General features: G+C 55.0%; 1 protein-coding gene across 1 annotated transcript in view; it reads left to right on the forward strand.

Moving 5' to 3' along the window:
- The window catches only part of LOC133357582 (unconventional myosin-XVI-like), a 118,797-nt gene that overhangs the window by 65,990 nt on the left and 39,024 nt on the right, over nt 1-13,783 (forward strand). Inside the window, exons 22-26 of the mRNA XM_061575576.1 lie at nt 2,902-3,057; nt 3,403-3,618; nt 4,531-4,606; nt 5,221-5,414; nt 9,819-9,893. Of these exons, the coding sequence (XP_061431560.1) occupies nt 2,902-3,057; nt 3,403-3,618; nt 4,531-4,606; nt 5,221-5,414; nt 9,819-9,893 (717 nt within the window). The remainder of the gene's footprint in view (nt 1-2,901; nt 3,058-3,402; nt 3,619-4,530; nt 4,607-5,220; nt 5,415-9,818; nt 9,894-13,783) is intronic.

Here is a 13,783-nt window from a genome sequence, read left to right on the forward strand (position 1 = left end):
CCTGTACCTTCTCCTGGGTACACGGTGACCACAGATAGGCAACAGTACAATTGGCGCACGGGAGCTGCACTCAGGTCAGCGTGTGCATGTGTGTATGTGAGTGTACATGCGGCAAAAACAACCCTCTGCCTCCTTGTGGTGCCAAACGGGCAACGCTGTCGTGGGCAGTATCGTGGTTTGAGGGCCAATTCCGATTGGCGTTTCCCCTCATGGCATTTGTAACCACCACAGCGGCTAAATGGGGGCTCTGGACAGGTGCGAGGGGCTGATAATCCCTCCACCTTCAATTAATTACCACTAAACCACAACCACAAAATGTAATAAATAAGCTTGTGCCAGAGGCCCCAGGGGGATAGGCGTCTATGACGTCTCCTGGCCAAATCCCATTTGGCGGAGCCAGGAGACTGAATCCTTACTCTCGGGGCTCCTCCAGAAACAATAAAAAAACCACTATATGTGGCCACGTGGAATGTTCGAACGCTCACTGCGGAGGAGAGGCTGCCACTCCTCTTTCGGGAGCTGGACCGGTACCGCCTGGATCTCTGTGGTATTTAGGAGGTCGGGTGGACCGGCACTGGCTCCTGCCACCATGAGGGGTGGACAGTCCTCTACTTGGGGCAGGAGACTGCCAAACAACAGGGTGTGGCTCTTCTTCTAGAATAAAATGATGAAGGGGGCGTGGGAGCGTGGTGGTGAGGTGTGGGAAGCTGTAAACCCCAGGCTACTTTGGGCTCGCCTTCCCATCACCCAGAGGTGAGGAGTGGTGGTCGTGGTTACTTATGCCCCCACTGAAGACGAGCATCCATGGAGGGATGCAGGCAAGGCCAATGAGTCAGATACCTTCGATGACTTCCTGTCACAGGTGCTTGCCAAAGTGGCCCCTCGGGATAGAGTCATCTTGTTGGGTGACTTAAATGCCCGAGTTGGTCATGATGTTGGCACCTGGTCTAGAGTAATTGGAAGGCATGGGCCAGATCAGCTCAATAACAACGGCAGGAGGCTGCTAGATTTTTGTGCAGCCCATGGGCTTGTAATTACCAACACGCTGTTCCGGCATTACCGTATCCACACCACATCATTGATGCATGCCGGGTCCAAGCAAGAACATCTGCTGGATGCCGTGGTGGTCCCCCTCTCTAAGAAGGGGGACCGCACAGACTGTAACAACTACAGGGGCATCTCACTCCTCAGTGTGCCTGGAAAGGTCCTGGCAAGTATTATTCCACATCACCTTGCTAGGCATGCTGAGGAGAGGCTTGCGGAGCCCCAATGCGGTTTCAGGAAAGGGCGGTCCTGCACAGATGCCATATTTTCTGTCCATCTGCTACAGCAGAGGTGTAGGGAATTCCAACAAAACCTACATCTCTACTTCATTGACCTAGTTAAGGCCTATGATACCATCAGTAGGCCTGGGCTCTGGGTTTTTCTTCGTCCTTTTGGAGTATCTGACCCTCTGCTCACGATAATTAAGGACCTTCATGATGGTGAGCGGGCCCAGGTTAAACTACGTGGCCAGGAGTCAGAGCCATTCCCTGTTCACCTTGGGGTGCGACAGGGATAGCCTCTGTCTCCCCCATTATTTAACATCTATTTCGACCACGTAGTTCGTGAAGCCTTCAGTCGCTGTAACAGAGGAATTTTTATCTGGTACAGATACAATGGGAGACTGATCGATGCCCGAGTGCAGTCAAGGGATGGCTCCCTATTGCTCAACCATGTTATGTATGCCGATGATCTGGTAATTGCTTCTCACTCAGAGGAGGAGTTGGAGGTGCTGCTGCTGAACCTGGAGCTTGCCACCAAGAGGTGGGGCCTTACCATCAGCCCCACCAAAACTAAGCACCTGCCTGGGTATTTGCACCATCGGACACTCCACCCCTACAACTCTCAATTGGTAATGGGGCAGTTGTGGAGAGAGTGGAGAGTTTATCATACCTTGGCAGTGTGCTAATGACCGGCTCCGATTTAACAGCAGAGATCTCACTCCGAATCAGTCGAGTGCCATTATCTTTTCATAGGTTGCATAACGCTGTGTGGAAACTACCTGATCTATCACTCCGCGCGAAGCTTCAGGTCTTCTCGGCCATGGTCATTCCCTCCCTTCTCTACGCTTGCGAAACGTGGACCCCCCTAATGGAACATCTTCGCAGGTTAGAAACATTTAGGATGGCCTGCCTATGATCTATCCTGGGTTTAACCAGGCTGGATTGTGTGAGGAGCTCACAAATCCTTGAAAGATCTCAGTGATGCTCACAACAACGAGCAGAGCGCCAGGTGGCTAAAGCACAGCAAGTTGGCACAGTAGGGGGCACAGGTGGTGCATCAGCCAATGATCTCAGTCAGTCGACCTGTTGCATCTGGGTCTGCCCCGTGACCTCCTGCCAGGGGGTGTTCGACACTTCACAAGGCCTCAAGGTGCACATGGCCTGGCACAAACGTCGTGGTGATGTCACTGCCACTTAGTGGTGAATGGTGGTTGTTGTTGTTGTATGTGCATGTGTGTGTGCACTTAACGTGGCCTTAACGTGCACATAGCCAGGCACAAGCATCGTGGTGACGTCACCGCCTCTCGGTGGTGAATGGCATTTGTTGTTGTGCGTGCGTGGAGCAGTTAGTGCACCGCACTACGAACCCGGTCACGTGAGTTCGATTCCCGCTCACGGCCAGCACCAGTGGCGATTATCTGAACAGGTCCTGGTCCTTCCCTAGGTCGACTCAGCCTCAAATGAGAAACTGGTGCATTGTGTAAACATCGCCACTAGGGAGACGGAAGCGACCAGGTGTGGTGCTGGCCACCCACCCCATCGTGTGCCGTGCCGGCCTTCATACATGCTCGCTAACAGCACTTGCCACGACAGTCTATTAAGGCCACACGGAGATCTTTGTCTTTGTGTGTGACAGCTGTGCTCCACCTTGCTGGTGGAGCGCCTGCAGTACCACGCACACCGTGCCACCTTTGCCCTGGAGTGGAGCCAGTGCCAGGAGGAGGGCATCGCCATGGAGACGACCCCACCTCCACCACCCAGCAACTGCCAAGTCTTGCAGTTATTCTTCCAGGTCGGTAGCCCCTCCCTCCCTCCACTACCCTCCCTCCCTGCCTCCCTCCCTCCCTCCCTTCATCAGCCCCTTCCTACTACTCAGGCAGCCCCACCTACTCCCTTATGCGGAAGTCAGCAGTGGTTCCCCTATGGACAATCGCCCCTGCCACAAGAAGGTCGAATTGCCACCCACTGGCTCAGGCCTGTAAACTGGGGATGTGCACCAATGCTTCAGTGCAGGACCCCGGACGCATGGTCGCCGTTACCCAGACACCACCGTCGCGTCGCCGCGATAACCAGGACGGTCGCCTCGCATCTGGTGACGAAGCCACCAAAGGCCCTCGCCCCCCGCCCTGTCCCCCAGGCCCCTGGCGGATTCCTCTCCCTATTGGACGCTGAGTCGGAGGCTGCCAGCCAATCGGACGAGGTGGAAGGAGGCCTGCCGTGCAGGCTCCGCCTCCTGCTGCAGGCCACGCCCCTCAGAAACTCCGTTGCGTTGGCGACCCACGACGGCAACGGAAACACGCCGCCCACCGGGGATTGTGGGATCTCGTTTGTGGTGCGCCACTTTGCTGGCAAGGTACGTTGGAGTGGGAAGGTATGTGGCAGTGGGAAGGTACGTGGGAGTGGGAAAGTACGGGGGAGTGGGAAGGTATGGGGGAGTGGGAAGGTACGGGGGACTGGGAAGGTACGGGGGGACTGGGAAGGTAGGGGACTGACAAAGTTTGGGGGACACTGCTCAGTTAGTGCCATGCTGGCTAGGAGATGTTAACTCCCTCACCTGGTGTGCAGGAGGTCGTGGGTTTGATCCCGACCCTGATGCCTGCGTCTCTCTCTCCCCGTGGTCGAGTGGATTTGTCTCTGGGTCCTCCGGGTTTTTTTCCCTTTCACATTTAGAATCAACGTCACAGTATTTCGCTGCCATACATTTCCACGTGATGAATATAAGCCACTTCGTTGAGCTATCATTTGTGATGGCCAGGTCGTTCTGAAAAAGAGCTGTATAGCTAAGTGACCCATACCTGGTAAAAAAAAAATGTTTAGTTTAGTTTCAACGTCTAAACAGGCGCACAGGATCTGTGCGTGCATGTACATGCGCGTTTGATTAACCGGCACCCTCCAATCCCCGTGGATACCGGATCACGGAGCCTTTGCCATACATGGATGCTGCCTCAGTGTCACGGCTGATACACTGGAGTGTAGCGGCAAGCGCGCTGCGCTATGAGCCCGCCAACCCAAGTTGGATTCCCACTCGTGGCCAACACCGGTGATGATTATCTGAACCGGGTACTGGGCCTCCATTCGGTCAACTCAGCCTCAGATGATTACCTGGTGTGGTGTGCAGACATCGCCACGGGAGACACAAAGGCGGCTGGGCATGGTGTTGGCCACCCACCCCCTCATGTGCCATGCCGACCTTCATAAGTGCTACTGGCTAACAGCACTTGCCCCAACAATCTGTGAAGGCTATACGGGGGATCTTTGTTTGCAGGTGACCTATGACTTGAGCGGGGTCGTAACCCGCAACAGGCTGGAACTCCCACACCAAGTGACCTCACTCCTGAAAGGTCAGAGGTCACTCACGGCTGAAGGTTATGAGAGTGGGACAGGGGTCATCGGGGGACCAGCGATGACGGGGGGATGAGGGGGAGCGAGGATCGCCGGTGATGGGGGGGGGGTTGCTGTCGACGAGGGGGGGGCGAGGGTCGCCAGTGACGAGGGGGGACGAGTGTCACCGGTGATGGGGGGGGGGGGGGGCGCCGGTGATGGGGGGGTGAGGGTCGCCGGCGACGAGGGGGGACGAGTGTCGCCGGTGATGGGGGGGGGGGAGGGTCGCCGGTGATTGGGGGGGGGGGTGAGGGTCGCTGGTGATGGGGGAGTGAGGGTCGCCGGTGATGGGGGGGGGGGTCGCCGGTTATGGGGGGGGGGGTCGCCGGTGATGGGGGGGGGAGTCGCCGGTGATGGGGGGGGGGGGCGAGGGTCGCCGGTGATGGGGGCGGTTGAGGGTCGCCGGTGACGAGAGGGGGTGAGGGTCGCCGGTGACGGGACGCACCTGAGCGGGAGACGGCGCTGAGGTGGCTTGGTGCCGCGGCGTGCGTCGGGCCGGTCGTTGCATCGCGGGCGGTGGGTTACCGGGGCCGCCCCTCAATCTCCGTCCTCGCTGCGTCCGCGCCATGTGCAGTGAGTCCCAGCGTGCTGGTGAGCCGCCTGTTCCGCGCTCGCCTCTCCCGCACCGGCACCCTCGCCGACTGCGCTCTCTCCCGGCACGCACCGGGGAGATCCCATAATGCACCGTCGATGCCGCCCGCCGGTGGTGCAGCCTCCCTCGATCCTGCCAGCGTCGCCGGTCTTCCGTCCGAACGCGACGAGGACGAGGTGAGAGTAGGACGACGTTGACGATGTTGTTGATGTTGATGTTAACGACGACATTGTGTGTGTGTAACGTGTGTGCACGTGTAATGTGTGTGTGTGTGTGTGCGTGTAACGTGTAACGTGTGTGTGTAACATGTAACGTGTGTGTGCAACGTGTGTCTGCATGTGTGTGTGTAACGTGTGTGTGTAACGTGTGTGTGAGTGTAACGTGTGTGCGTGTGTGTAAGGTGTGTGTATAATGTGTGTGTGTGTTTGGCCAGACGGCAACACTGTGGTGGGCAGTGTCGTGAGGGAAGGGCCAATTTAGATTGGCCATTTCCCTCATGGCATTTGTAACCACCACAGTGGCGAAATGGGGGCTCTGGATGGGTGAGAGGGGCTGGTAACCCCTCCAGCACGTCTAAAATATCTAATGAATAAGCTTGTGCCAGAGGCCCCGGGGGGACAGGCATTTATGATGTCTCCTGGCCAAACACCATTTGACGGACCAAGTAGATTGAATCTTTACCCTCGAGACTCCTCCAGAAACAACAAAAAACCACTGAGGGTGGCCACGTGGAATGTTCGAACACTCACTGCGGAGGAGAGGCTGCCACTCCTCTGTCGGGAGCTGGACCGGTAGCGCCTGGATCTCTGTGGTATTCAGGAGGTCCGGTGGACCGGCTCTGGCTCCTGCCACCATGAGGGGGTGGACAGTCCTCTAATCGGGGCAGGAGACTACCAAACAACAGGGAGTGGCTCTTTTTCTGAACATAATAATGAAGGGAGCGTGGGAGCGTGGAGGTGAGGTGTGGGAAGCGGTAAACCCCAGACTACTTTGGGCTCACCTTCCCATCAACCGGAGGCAAGGAATGGTGGTTGTGGTCACTTATGCCCCCACCGAAGACGAACATCCATGGAGGGATGCAGGCAAGGCTGATGAGTCAGATGGCTTCTATGACCTCCTGTCACAGGTGCTAGCTAAAGTGGCCCCTCGGGATAGAGTCATCCTGTTGGGCGACTTCAATGCCAGAATTGGTCATGATGCTGGCACCTGGTCTGGAGTGATTGGCAGGCATGGGCCAGATCAGCTCAATAACAATGATAGGAGGCTGCTACATTTTTGCGCAGCCCATGAGCTTGTAATTATGAACACGCTGTTCCGGCATCGGCGCATCCACACGACATCATGGATGCATGCCGGGTCCAAGCAAGAACATCTGCTGGACAACGTAGTGACGGAACAGCGGATGCGGGCCCATATCCTTGACACCAGAACCTACCGTGGAGCTGATCTGCCCACTGACCATCGACTTGTCATCTGTAAGATGCGTCTGCCATTCTTCCATTCCGGTGGTGGGTGTACACCCAGGACCCCCCATTCAAACTCAAGGTGGCTTGGTCTCAGCTAGCTGATGAAAGTTGAAAGCGAGAATTTAATCATCGCTTGCGGCTGGGGTTGGCATCGTCCCACACTCCTCCAGATTTCGAGGGGAAATGGGCGAGGTTTAGGACTGTGACTCATGCAGCTGCAATGGCTGCTTTGGGTACGCGGTCCAGACCTCCCCAGACACCCTGGCTGACAGAGGAGGTGCTCAGGATGGTTGAGAAAAAGCGTCAGGCCCACTTTCATTGTCTACAGCATCCCACGTCAGAGAATGAGGAGGCTTACCGCAACCTTTGCTCGGAGGTTGGGGGAGACATGAGGTGCTGCAAGGATGGGTAGTGGTCACGGGTTGCTAAGGAGATGGAATCTGCATCAATGGCCCTAGATCACAAGTTGCTATTTAACTCCATCAAAAAAGTAACCTGCAGCATCATGAGGGGAAAAAACGGTGATCCAATCTCCCACCATCAGGAACAGGTTTGCAGATTTTCTGAGCATTTCTGTGAAGTCCTGGGGGAGGGGAAATCGTGGGACAAAGAGGAGATGACCCTGCTGAGGCTGCGGTGTCTCAAATATTAGAAGAGGAAGTCGCCCCCTGTAAGTGGCTGGCTGTAGTGCCATCTGTTGAGGAAGTATTAAAGGCATTCCAGAGTCTGAGACCAGAAAAGGCACCGGGCAGAGATGATTTCCCAAGTGAAATGCGTGGTGTTTGTACACAGACTGCCCTGCATGACATCATAACAACAATCTGGATCACTGGATGGGTTCCGCAGAATGGGAAGGATGCCCTGGTGGTCCCCCTCTTTAAGAAGGGGGACCGCACAGACTAACAACTACAGAGGAATCTCACTCCTCAGTGTGCCGGGAAAGGTCCTGGCAAGGATTCTTCAACATCGCCTTGCCAGGCACACTGAGGAGAGGCTTGCGGAGCCCTAATGCGGTTTCAGGAAATGGCGGTCCTGCACAGATGCCATATTTTCTGTCTGTCTGCTACAGCAGAGGTGTAGGGAATTCCAACAAAACCTACATCTCTGCTTTATTGACCTGGTCATGGCCTATGCTACCATCAGTAGGCATGGGCTATGGGTTATTTTTCGTGCTTTCGGAGTCCCTGACCCTCTGCTCACGATCATTAATGACCTTCATGATGGTGAGCGGGCCCGGGTAAAATTCCCTGTTCACCTTGGGGTGCGACAGGGATATCCTCTGAATCCCACATTATTTAACATCTTTATCAATCACGTAGTTCGTGAAGGCTGTACCGGAGGAATTTCCATCTGGTACAGATACAATGGGAGTCTGATGGATGCCCGGGTGCAGTCAAAGCATGGCTCCCTATTGCTCAACCACGTTTTTGTGCCGTTGATCTGGTAATTGCTGCTCACTCAGAGGAGGAGTTGGAGGCGCTGCTGCTGAACCTGGAACGTGCCACCAAGAGGTGGGGCCTTACCATCAGCCCCACCAAAATAAGCACCGGCCTGGGTATTTTGTACCATCGGAAACTCCACCCCCACAACTCCCAATTGGTGATAGGGCAGTCGTGGAGAGAGTGGAGAGTTCCCCATGCCTTGGCAGTGTGCTCATGACCGGCTCCGGTTTAACAGCAGAGGTCTCACTCCGAATCAGTTTAGCATAATTATATTTTCATCCGTTACGTAACGCTGTGTGGAAGCTACCTGGTCTCTCGCTCCACATGAAGCTTCAGGTCTTCTCAGCCACAGTCATTCCCTCCCTTCTCTACACTTGCAAAACGTGGACCCCCCTAATGGAACATCTTCGCCGGTTAGAAACATTTAGGCTGGCCTGCCTACGATCCATCCTGAGTTTAACCAGGCTGGATTGTGTGAGGAGCTCACAAATCCTTGAAAGATCTGGACAAAGTTCCATCAGTGAGCTCCTCCGGCAGCCAAGGTTGCATTGGCTGGGTCATTTAGCCCGCATGTCCAGCCACTGCATGCCTAAACAGCTTTTGTTTGTCCGGATCGAGGGGGCAAAACGGGCGCAGAACGGACCAGAGAAGAGATGGAGTGATGTGGTACAGGAGGATGTGGAGCTGAGTGGACTTGCCGATGTCTGGTACCAGCGGTGTCAAGATCGACCTCTGTGGAGGAGGCTCGTGAAGGACGCTACTGGGCAGTTGGAGGCAGTCGCCCTCTAACAACAACGGAGGGTGGAGGAGCGATGCTCACAACAACGAGTGGAGCGCCGGGTGGCTAAAGCACAGCAAGTTGGCACAGTAAGGGGCACAGGTGGTGCATCAGCCAGTCGTCTCAGTCAGTCGATCCGTGGCATCTGGGTCTGCCCCGTGGCCTCCTGCCACTTCACGTGGCCTCAAGATGCACATAGCCTGACACAAGCGTCGTGGTGACATCACCGCCACTTAGTGGCCAATGGCGGTTGTTGTTGTTGTGTAACGTGTGTACGTGTAAGGTTTTTCTGCGTGTAACGTGTGTGTGTGTAACGTGTGTGTGTAACGTGTGTGTGCGTGAAAAGTGTGTGTGTAACGTATGTGTGCGTGTAACGTGTGTGTGCGTGTAATGTGTGTGTGTGCAACGTGCGTGTGTAACGTGTGTGTAACGTACGTGTGTGTAACGTGTGTGTAACGTGTGTGTGCATGCAACGTGTGTGTAACGAGTGTGCATGTAACCTGTGTGTGTGTCACGTGTGTGCATGTGTGTAACGTGTGTGTGTAACGTGTGTAGTGTATGTGTAACGTGTGTGTGTAACAGGTGTGTAGTGTGTGTAGTGTGTGTAACATGTGTGTGCGTGTAACGCGTGTGTGTTTAACGTGTGTGTGTTTAACATCTGTGTGGGTGTGTGTAGGGTGTGTATAATGTGTGTGTGTGTACCGTGTGTGTGCGTGTAACGTGTGTGTGTGTAGTGTGTAACGTGTGTGTGTGTGGTGTGTGTAACGTGTATGTGTAACGTGTGTGTGTAGTGTGTATGTGTGTAACGGATGTGTAGTGCGTAGTCTAACGTGTGTGTGTGTGTGCGTGTAACGTGTGTGTGTGTAACGTGTGTGTAACGTGTGTGTGTGCCAGTTTGGCGAGGCTGCGTCTGAGCAGGTTTACTCGGGGTCCGTCCACTCAACCCCGACTCGCTGCACGCAGCTCACAGTGAGTCCACGTCGCGACCGACCCACACCGATCGGTTAACCACCCCACCCAGGGCAGTCTTCACTAACAGCTGAGTGCATGTGGTGGGTGTGTGGGCGATGGCGGCCTCACAAAGACCAAGATCTCCCATGTAGCATTAATAGATTTTTGGGACAAGTGCGGTTTGATTGCGGCACCTACAAAGGAATCTCCTGTGTAGACTTAACAGACTGTTGGGGCAAGTGCTGTTAGCGAGCAGCACCTACGAAGGGGGGGGGGGGGGAGTGGCACGTGTCCGGCCAATGATCCGATCTAAATCCCTCATTTCGATCGTATCATTGGGGTTTATTAGTACTAAATCGGCATTTTGCAACCCCCACTGCCACTGTGTAGTATATTGTTACGTGTGTAATGCGAGCATAAATGGGGTTGTTGCTGGGTTCTGGTCCAATCACATGGCCCGGGGTATTGGGGGGCGGAGCCTGGTCTGCGGGGCGTGTGGGAGGGGCCACCGTTCACCTCGGCTCCAATGGGAGGCGAGCGGGGCAGTATGGGAAGGCCGAATCTGACGATCCGGAAGGGGAGGAGTCAGGGTCACGTGGGGGGAGGGAATATAAGTGAGAGCCCGGAAGAGATCGGGGTAGTCGGGGAAGTTAAGAGTCTGAGCCACGTTGGGTGGTGAGAGAGATCCGCGCCATCGGCCACCTGGCCGTCGGCCAGCGGTGTGCGGAGTGCGGGAGTAGAGGAGCTAACGGAGGAGCGTGCGCAGCACGCGAAAGGGAGCGTGCGCGGCACGCGGGAGGGAGACGCTGGTCCCTTATCAGGACCAGCGGGGTGTGAGGGCGAGTGAAGGAGCTGACGAGGGAGCACGTGTTGGGTGCGCGCGTGACGACCCTGGTCCGAGGAGGAGACCAGCAGGGTGCGGAGAAGAACCTAAATAAAAGACAAGCGGAGACCAGCAGTGCCTGACGGAGTCTTTTATTACACGTGCCAGGGACTCTGAGATGATAGGACAATAGCAAAGTGACTCACAGAATTGTGCACAGTTGCGTATACAGTACATGACTTCCCTGAAGGGATACCTTCAGCGAGCACGATGCCGATCACACACAGTTCGAATTCGACCCTTCATTGATGGCGGCAGAAGCGTCCCATGAGCCATTTGCCAGAGCGCCCTCCAACTCACCGTCACCGTTTCGCGATCTCCTGACCCTTTGTCTTCAACGGCGGCAACTGATGAATCAGAAGCAGAAACGCTGGCCAACTCCCCGCCTCTAGCGCCATTGCCCGCAGGGGGTGCGCGTCGTCGATCAGGATCCCGGGACGAGACCCGCCATTTCGACGTATGATCCGAACAGTGTCAACGAGATCCGTCGTTCGTACCTGATGCAGGGCCAGTTCGTTCCCTGCCCCTGTTCGTCGGATGGCAGCATGTACCCGTTAAAGATGATGGGGCGATAAAAGCGCCGCCCGCAGGTTTGAGACGCACCATTGGCTCGAATACTCGTTCCACACCGAGTCGGTCTACTGCTTCCCGTGCTTCTTCTTCCCGTCCTACAATTGCTCGGACGTGTTCGTCTCAGACGGGTTCTCGGCCTGAAATAAGGTGGGCGTCCGCAATTGCTGCCTTCGCCAACATCAAGGTGGCATGCAGTCACTCCACAACCAAGGGGTACAGAAGGCCAGAGACTTGATGAACACGGAGATGCACATCATCATGGGCAAGCACGGCCTGGAGAAGCAGACGGCCCAGGCGATTGCCGACAATCAGACTCGGTTGGAGGGATCAGTCGATGCATCACGACTAGTCTCGACATCCAGAAGGACATCATCCACGCCCACGCCCAGATCGTCCGAAAGCTCCTCGATGATGAATAAGCTGACGCCTTCTACTGCATCATGGTGGACGAGACGCTCGATGCGAGCAAGAAGGAGCAACTGGCCGTCGTTAACTGCTTCGTTGAGATCAAGACTGGCGTGCTGCGCGAGCGTCTCATCGACCTGAAACACGTCACCGACACATGCGCCCCCACGCTCCGCAATTCAATTGTCGACATGCAGACCAATCACGGTCGCCCGATCGCCAACTGCCGTGGGCAGGCCTATGATGGCGCGTCCAATATGAGCGGCGAGATCAACGGCCTGCACGCCCTGATCAAGCAGCTGAATGATTTGGCCTATTATGGGCACTGCTGGGTGTACAAACTCCAACCCGCGCTGGTTGCTGCTTGCAAGGATGTCGTCCCCGACATCGGCCTGTTCTTCACATTGGTCATTGACATCATCAATGTGGCGATGAGCTCCTGCAAGCGCAACGACGATCTCATCAACACGCAGAAGAAGATTGTGCTGGAGATGATCAACGATCTGCTGGATTGAGCCAGCAGACGGCATTGGTGCGTCCAGGTGACACGTGCTAGTCGTCGTTCTGGCACGCACTGCATCGCTTGATCGACATGTTCGGCGTGACAATGCAAGTCATCCAGCATGTGGAGACGGATGGCAGCAAGTCGGAGCAGCGGGTAGAGACGACGCGCCTGCTCGACGGCATGTGCACGTTCAAGTTTGCATTCATCTTGCACCTAATGGAGAAGATGCTGCTTATCATGCATGATCTGTCCCAGGCGCTGCAAACGAAGGACCAGGACATCGTCAATGCATTGCGGTTGGTCGATGGCATCGTCGAAGCGCTGACAGAGATGCGCGTTACCGGCGACGATGACCTGCTCCACAAGGTGCAGCAGTTCTGTGAGACCCACAAGTTCGAGGTGTCCGAGATGACTGCCAACTTCGTCCAACCTTGCCAGCCTCGTAGCAATCGGCACAAGAACACCAATTATCATGTTTTCCGTGTCGACCTGTTCTACCGAGTGATCGACAAGTTGCTGGCCGAGTTCGCCTACATATTCAGCGCCGAGGCAATGGAGATGCTCTGCCTAGCAGCATGTATCTCTCCACGCAAGGAGTTTGCCTCGTTCAATGTCGACAAGCTCGTGGAGCTGGCCCGCAAGTTCTACATGATTGACTTTCCTGACGTCGACCTAATGCTTCTCGATCGGCAGGTGTTCCACTTCGGCAGGGAGATAAAGGATGAGCTATTGAAGAATATGGGCACACTCCCTGAACTATCGGTCATGCTGGTGCTGACCGACTGGGCCACGGCCGGCTACCACCTTGTATAACGATTTCTGTGACTGATACTGACCCTGTCAGTGGCGACAGCATGACCGAGCGCGTCTTCAGCATCCTGAAAATCATCAAGACGCGTTTGCGTACCGCAATGGGCTCCGACTACCTCAATGACGCCATGCTGCTGTATGTACAGTGAGGGAAAAAAGTATTTGATCCCCTGCTGATTTTGTACGTTTGCCCACTGACAAAGAAATGATCAGTCTATAATTTTAATTGTAGGTTTATTTGAACAGTGAGAGACAGAATAACAACAACATCCAGAAAAACGCATGTCAAAAATGTTATCAATTGATTGGCATTTTAATGAGGGAAATAAGTATTTGACCCCTATGTAAAACATGACTTAGTACTTGGTGACAAAACCCTTGTTGGCAATCACAGAGGTCAGACGTTTCTTGTAGTTGGCCACCAGGTTTGCACACATCTCAGGAGGGATTTTGTCCCACTCCTCTTTGCAGATCTTCTCCAAGTCATTAAGGTTTCGAGGCTGACGTTTGGCAACTCGAACCTTCAGCTCCCTCCACAGATTTTCTATGGGATTAAGGTCTGGAGACTGGCTAGGCCACTACAGGACCTTAATGTGCTTCTTCTTGAGCCACTCCTTTGTTGCCTTGGCCGTGTGTGTTTGGGTCATTGTCATGCTGGAATACCCACCCACGACCCATTTTCAATGCCCTAGCTGAGGGAAGGAGGTTCTCACCCAAGATTTGACAGTATAT

This window comes from Lethenteron reissneri, chromosome 58 (assembly GCF_015708825.2).
Source record: "Lethenteron reissneri isolate LAM-NWPU_2019-01 chromosome 58, ASM1570882v1, whole genome shotgun sequence".
Classification (NCBI taxonomy): domain Eukaryota; kingdom Metazoa; phylum Chordata; class Hyperoartia; order Petromyzontiformes; family Petromyzontidae; genus Lethenteron; species Lethenteron reissneri.